Source organism: Perca fluviatilis, chromosome 2, assembly GCF_010015445.1.
Source record: "Perca fluviatilis chromosome 2, GENO_Pfluv_1.0, whole genome shotgun sequence".
Classification (NCBI taxonomy): Eukaryota; Metazoa; Chordata; class Actinopteri; order Perciformes; family Percidae; genus Perca; species Perca fluviatilis.
Window position 1 is genome coordinate 20,111,367 of NC_053113.1, and position 6,000 is coordinate 20,117,366.

A 6,000-nucleotide genomic window follows, 5' to 3' on the forward strand; every position below is an offset into this window, starting at 1 on the left:
GTTGCGTATCCAGCCCTCCAGCCCTCCGCCAACACATCCCAGCAACCACCTCTTCAGACAGCCCAACCAGAGCCCTCCGCCTGGCTCAGCAGGCATAATGCAAGGGCATGGTTAGTAATACTATGGCTAGAGTGTTTAAAATGCTTCTTACCTTGTAACTGTACTGTAGACATGGTGGCTAGAAATGGATAGATCATCATACTCTTCTAACAGATTTTATACATTGATGACTGGTTATTTCAAAGCTCAGTGTATGAATGATGTACTAGAAGGTCTAGTTTATGCTGACTCATGGAAAATGTTTTTTCAAGTGTGACCAGGGGTGGCAGGTGAGTAAACACGTCGGTCATCAAAAACACAATAACCTGTGATTACTGTGTTAAGATAACTGATCTTATTCACTCACTGTAACAGTGCCATTAGTTAGGATGCCAGTCAGGACCAATCCAAACAATTAATTGAAAAGTAGTATTACAAATGTACAGCTAAACTATGGAAACTTCACAAATAAAATTAAGCAAGGGTTTATGAATCGATCCATGTAAGACTTTGAACTTGCTCAGGTTAAACTTTCCGATTGGGGGAAACTTAATTTTTCCCTCTTTGTAAAAGTCTGCTCTCATTGCCAGAGGGATTTTGGTGGGTGAAAGAAAACTTGCCCTCATGACTCCTCTCCTCTCCCAGGAGGTCCGTCACCAGTGCAGTACCAGCACGGTTCTCCAGCGCTCTATCAGGGCCAGAGTGGCAGCCCGCCTTCCACAGCCCTGCCTCAACAAGCAGCATCTGCTCGCCCATTGGCACAGGGTGTACCTCAACAACAGCAGGTGACCGCTAAGAGCCAATCATATTGTCTCTCTGCTGATGGTTACGTGTATTGTTTTTAAATATATTCTCTGAAGGTGAAGGTCTCAAGTTGATACTGTGATCAATAATTAATATTAACGTTGACTGTTTGTACAGGTGACCATTCAGGTTCAGGAAGTGGAGCTGGGAGGTGTAGCGCAGAGACAGGGCGGCTTTTTGTCCACACCAGGGCACAGAGTCCTGGGGAAGCAGCTTAGCGCAGACAACGCCGAGACGCACAGGTGACCCCACCCAGCCTGTCACCACGTCCCCTGATGCCGGCCAAACCCTCCCGACAATATCAATGGACTGTTTCTGTGTCTTCTTTCATCCTTTTTTAGTTTTATTTTAGTTCCATAACTCTCCATGACCTCGCCGCTCTGAACAGACCCCTTCATGCTATTTGCTGTCATTTTATGTTCATCATTGTATGTTTCTCACTGTTTTGTTGGTGTTGAACATTTCTGCCATGTATTTTGAAACTTACACAATAATACAGTTGCTCAGGCCAGAGATCTTGTGTGTGAGATTACGGACTTTGAGAACATTATTTGTTAACAGTATTTAAAAATAAATGTAAATCCCCCATCGACTTTGCTGAGATGACATCCTCAACAATTCTCCACCTCAGTGTAGCTGGGTGAGTGATTGGATTGAAGTGTTTTAGAAGTATGTGTAGGGGTCAGTTGAAGTAGGAGATTAGTGATCCTGTAATCCCTGATATCATCATCCCACAAACAGTCCTCTGTAACCAGCACTGTCTCCACTGAGAGAACATGTAACAATCTTTAAATACACACTTAATCAAAATGTATCCTTTTTGGAAATGTTTTTACACCTCTCAGTGAATACTTAAACCTGGACTTGAGCTGTGTTTGCTAGGCCGTCCGCGTGCGGTGATTTAATGAAGGCCTTCTGTAGATTGTTGAAAGCTAAAAGCAAATACATCACTATTTGCACTGTGTGTAAAGGTTTGGGAGCATGTTGATGTTGGACAACAAGTAGCTAATAATCCTCCGCATTCCCTCCTATCTAGTCGCAGCCTTGGCCGCTTCACATCGGGCTATGACCAGGCTCAGTTCAATCCCCACCTCTTCTCTGGCGACGCCGCCTCCCGGGGCGCTTCCGGAGCGGTCGGCTCTTACAGCCACTACCTGCAGGGAGCTTCCCTCAACGTCCCTGGCCTGGAGGATTACCAGAGCGGGGTGATAGGGACCAGCAGCTACGGTACCCCCTCTACACTACAGCAGGCCCTGCTCTCCCCGACTCCTTTGGACTACCGCCCTCCCCAACAGCACGTCACTCCCACCCTGCAGGGTCTTCTGTCCCCCCGCCACTCTTTAACAGGCCACGCCGACCCCAGGCTGCCGCCCCCAGACCTGGCTGCCCTGCTGAAGAGGCAGAGCCCCCGGCCGTGCCCAGCAACCCCCACGCCACCAAGCGGTGCACCCCAAGAGTATGGAGAGATGCTGCTTCTCCACCAGATGAGCCAGGGTGAGAGCTTGGAGCCACCGACACCGCAGGGTGCCTCTGGAGGCCAACACTACCACCACCACCACCACCACCTCCTCCAGATTCGACCACCGGAGGTCCAGCCACAGCAGCACCCGGCCCAGACACCTTGCCCCAGCTTAACTCACTCGGAGAGCATGGAGGAGGATGAGTCGCCCGCTAGCTACCACCACCCACACGAAGGCCTGCTGGCCAAGGCAGGAGAAGGTCATGAGCTCCTGGGGCCTCCCCGAGGAGGCACCCCGCCCTACAGCTCCCCTACACACAGGCATGGTGCCTTCCTAAGGAATGCTCCAGCAACTAGAGGTAAGACCTGTTTACGCAGCGGTTATAAAACGGTCTACAGACATTCACATTGTCTGTCTTTACTGACTGACTTTTTGTTTACCTTTTTGTCTTTGAGTTTCTGGCTTACATTAAAAGATCTCCGACATTAAGAATAGCATCAGAGCAGTTTATTTTTTACTTTTCTTGGAAAAATCATTACACAGTACAATTTATTCGGTGTCCACATATACTTCTTTTTTTTTTTTTCTACTACTACTAGAATCTGAGCATGTGGAGTGCAGGCCCCAAGGGCAGGCCATGGAGGTGCCTGATCATAATGGTGTGGGCTATTCGCGAGGTCCCCAGGGTGACGCCTATAGGTCCCGTGGACAGCTACAGCGCCACCACACCATCCAGACCTGTGACGATGCCTATGTGAGTGAAACTTTGCTGCAAGTTTCTACAGACCGTGATGATCACACTTTGCTATTAGCTGTAGATAAGCCTGCAGCATATATAATAAAAATGGGATTTTCATTGTACTCTGAGTATGATACTTTTCAAAAAGGATGGTAGGACCAATCTCACATTTATAGCTCATATTAATATTGGCTGGGTTTATTTTGGAGAGTTTAATGTATCCGCTCATCTTGCTTGCCAGTGCAGTGCTGGAGAGAGCCTGCTTAGTAGATTTATAGCTGAAGGCAGAAAGCAAATGTCTGCATGACTGAATGAACCTAAAAGTCCTATTTGTTTAGATGTTTATGGGAGCATCGACACACTATAAGCTAGGGCTGCTCGATTATGGAAAAAAATCATAATCACAATTATATTTAACTTAAACAAAAAACAATTAAACAAATCAACAGTGAAACCACTGGAAACTGAAATTTCCATTATCTTCCCATTGACGTTTTTGAATTGCCCTTCAGAACACAAGACAACAGAAGAGTTTACTTGCTAAATGTAATGTGCAAAATCTTTATATAAATCTTTATATAATAATAATTTTCTTGGTGATGTTTTTGTGATCGTTAGGAGCTGAAATTGCGATCAAAATTCGATTAATTGCACAGCCCTGCTTTAAGCATACCAAATCATCGGCTCTTTATGACTCATCACAGCTGCTAAAAGCCAGTAAAAGGATCTGTATGTTGTTGTTTTTTTGTTGTTGTTTTTTTTTCCTGTCTAAAACAGTTTTTTTTACTTCTTGTCCAGGATCAGGCAGAGCCCATGTCGGGGATGAGCCTGTTGGCCGGGAAGGCACTAAGCTCCGCTCGCATGTCAGACATTCTCAGCCAGACGTCACTGACAGGAAGCCAGCAGCTGCACCAGCGGGAAGAATTGGGTCCGTAGGAGACATTCATTCGTCTACCCGAATATACATCTTTTATATATGCTTGTCCATATCAGTAAAATGTGTGTTTCTCATGCAGTGTGTGACGTCGAAGAGGAGCTCCATGCAGCAGCCTGCTACCCATCTTCCTGCACCAGTGACATGCTCCTCAGCTACAAGCCCCCTGACCTGCAGTACAGCATGGAGCAGGCCGGGGTCTAGCACAGGTACAGGCAGGCAGGCAGACAGGCAGGCAGACAGGCAGGCAGGCGTGGTAGTGGGAGATTATCTTCAAATCCTGTCCAGGAATCATTTAAATAGCTATGAACGCATTTAGCAGTCACATTGCAAATACTTGTCCATATCTTTAAGGCCATTGTGTGGCCCCAAGCTGTATCACCTCTTTAATCCTAAATGTGCAGGATAACAGCCAAAGCATGTCCAACAGATTCCTTCTGGCACCCCATAAATTCTTTGTGGAAGTCATTTTAATAGTTTATAAAATTACGACGTATTAAGTGCTCTTGACCTTGCCTTTATGGTTTACTTAACATTTAGTACCTGTCTTTTTTTTTCACGCATTTGTCCATTTTATCTGTTTATGTTAACTCCTTTGCAGATTTTTATTTGTGAAAAGTGACCGTGTCTATAAAAAAAAAATGAATCCCTCCCTAGCAATAATCTAAGGATTTAAAGGGAGTACAAGTAAGTTATAGTGGAGGGAAGATGATTCCAAATATTAATTGTTTCTTCTTTCCCTCTGTCTCCTTTAAGGAAGGGGTGTATCCTGTGTACAGCGGTCCATATCAGCCATCCTGAGTTGTGTTGACTTGAGTTGAGCAGCATCACGCCAAACCACCGTTCTCTTCCCAAACGGGGCCGCCTACGATCCATATGTCTGTCTCCATCTGTCCTTGGGAGGGCAGTCTGCCCAAGAGAGGGGGAGAGCGGGTGGGTGTAGACATTAGAGGGGTTGGGGGTCACAGGTTGGGCCTTGGGATTCAAAGGTCGGTGTGCCAGCATTTTCTGCACAGACACCCAGCATTCATTGCCGCAGGTCGTCTCCTCTTTTCACTTCCCATCATGGGTAGATTGGGGTTCCACTCCTCCCTCTTTCGACTCAACCCCTCCCCTCACTGCCCCCCCTACAAACCTGCCCCCCACGCCCACCCGATGCCCTGACCTAATCCTCCCCTTTCACCCTTCGTCTTCTATTAACTGTTGGCATACTTCATTATGTGCCTTTTTGGCCAACGCATTGATACAGTCATAGTTGCAAGAACATAGAGTCCAACAACACAAATAAACATACACAATGCTGCCACAAACCCAAAGTATTCACATTAGGTGTGTGTGTGTGTGTGTGTGTGTGTGTGTGTGTGTGTGTGTGTGTGTGTGTGTGTGTGTGTGTGCGTGCGCGTGGTGGCGTGTGCATGACTGAGATCAAGAGGTGAGCGGAGGAGAAAGGCGTCTTGGAGGTTCAGTCTGCTCCTCCATCTCTCCCCTCTCTTGCTGTCCTGCAGCAGATCATTCCGGAGCGGCCTGGAATCTCCTCAGCAGCGGCCCCTTCGTGGCCGGGTGGCGGGCGTTTAGGGTCAGGCTCCAACCGTGCAACAAAATCTGCTCTCTCCAAAGATGGAGCTCAGTGACATCGCACAGGACAAACAGCTCTCTCATTGTGTTTTTTTTTTCTTCTTTTTTTTTTCTTTCTTTCTTGTTCTAGCATTCATTTTCTCTTTTAAAATTCATTTTTACGGCTAATGTCCATGTAGGCATTATGGTCAATATTGTTACTTTTATTGTTATAACTGTTTTCTGTAAAAGAGGTTTTATTATAATGCATATTATTATTATTATTATTATTATTAAAGGAAAAACAGTTCTTTGTTGCAAGGAAGACAACATTGTTCTTTGATTACTTAAGTAATTCTGCACTTTCGGTTAAAGCTATCCTCTCTCCGTCTGTTTCCACCCCTCTCCACAGTTCCTGACTCTGTCATGCTGTTACCCTGCTTTTCTAATCCTCCTCCTCCTCCTCCTCC

At 46.2% G+C, this 6,000-nt stretch overlaps 1 protein-coding gene across 2 annotated transcripts in view; it reads left to right on the top strand.

Annotated features, from left to right (window-relative positions):
* Window positions 1-4,832, top strand: part of sik3 (SIK family kinase 3) — a 36,178-nt gene extending 31,346 nt beyond the window's left edge. For both annotated transcript variants that reach the window (XM_039823999.1, XM_039824007.1), the window contains 8 exons: window positions 1-110; window positions 685-824; window positions 961-1,085; window positions 1,880-2,661; window positions 2,903-3,057; window positions 3,841-3,970; window positions 4,059-4,185; window positions 4,733-4,832. In XM_039823999.1, coding sequence (XP_039679933.1) covers window positions 1-110; window positions 685-824; window positions 961-1,085; window positions 1,880-2,661; window positions 2,903-3,057; window positions 3,841-3,970; window positions 4,059-4,180 — 1,564 coding nt within the window. In that variant the 3' untranslated portion in view covers window positions 4,181-4,185; window positions 4,733-4,832. The remainder of the gene's footprint in view (window positions 111-684; window positions 825-960; window positions 1,086-1,879; window positions 2,662-2,902; window positions 3,058-3,840; window positions 3,971-4,058; window positions 4,186-4,732) is intronic.
* Window positions 4,833-6,000: the final 1,168 nt, after the last annotated feature.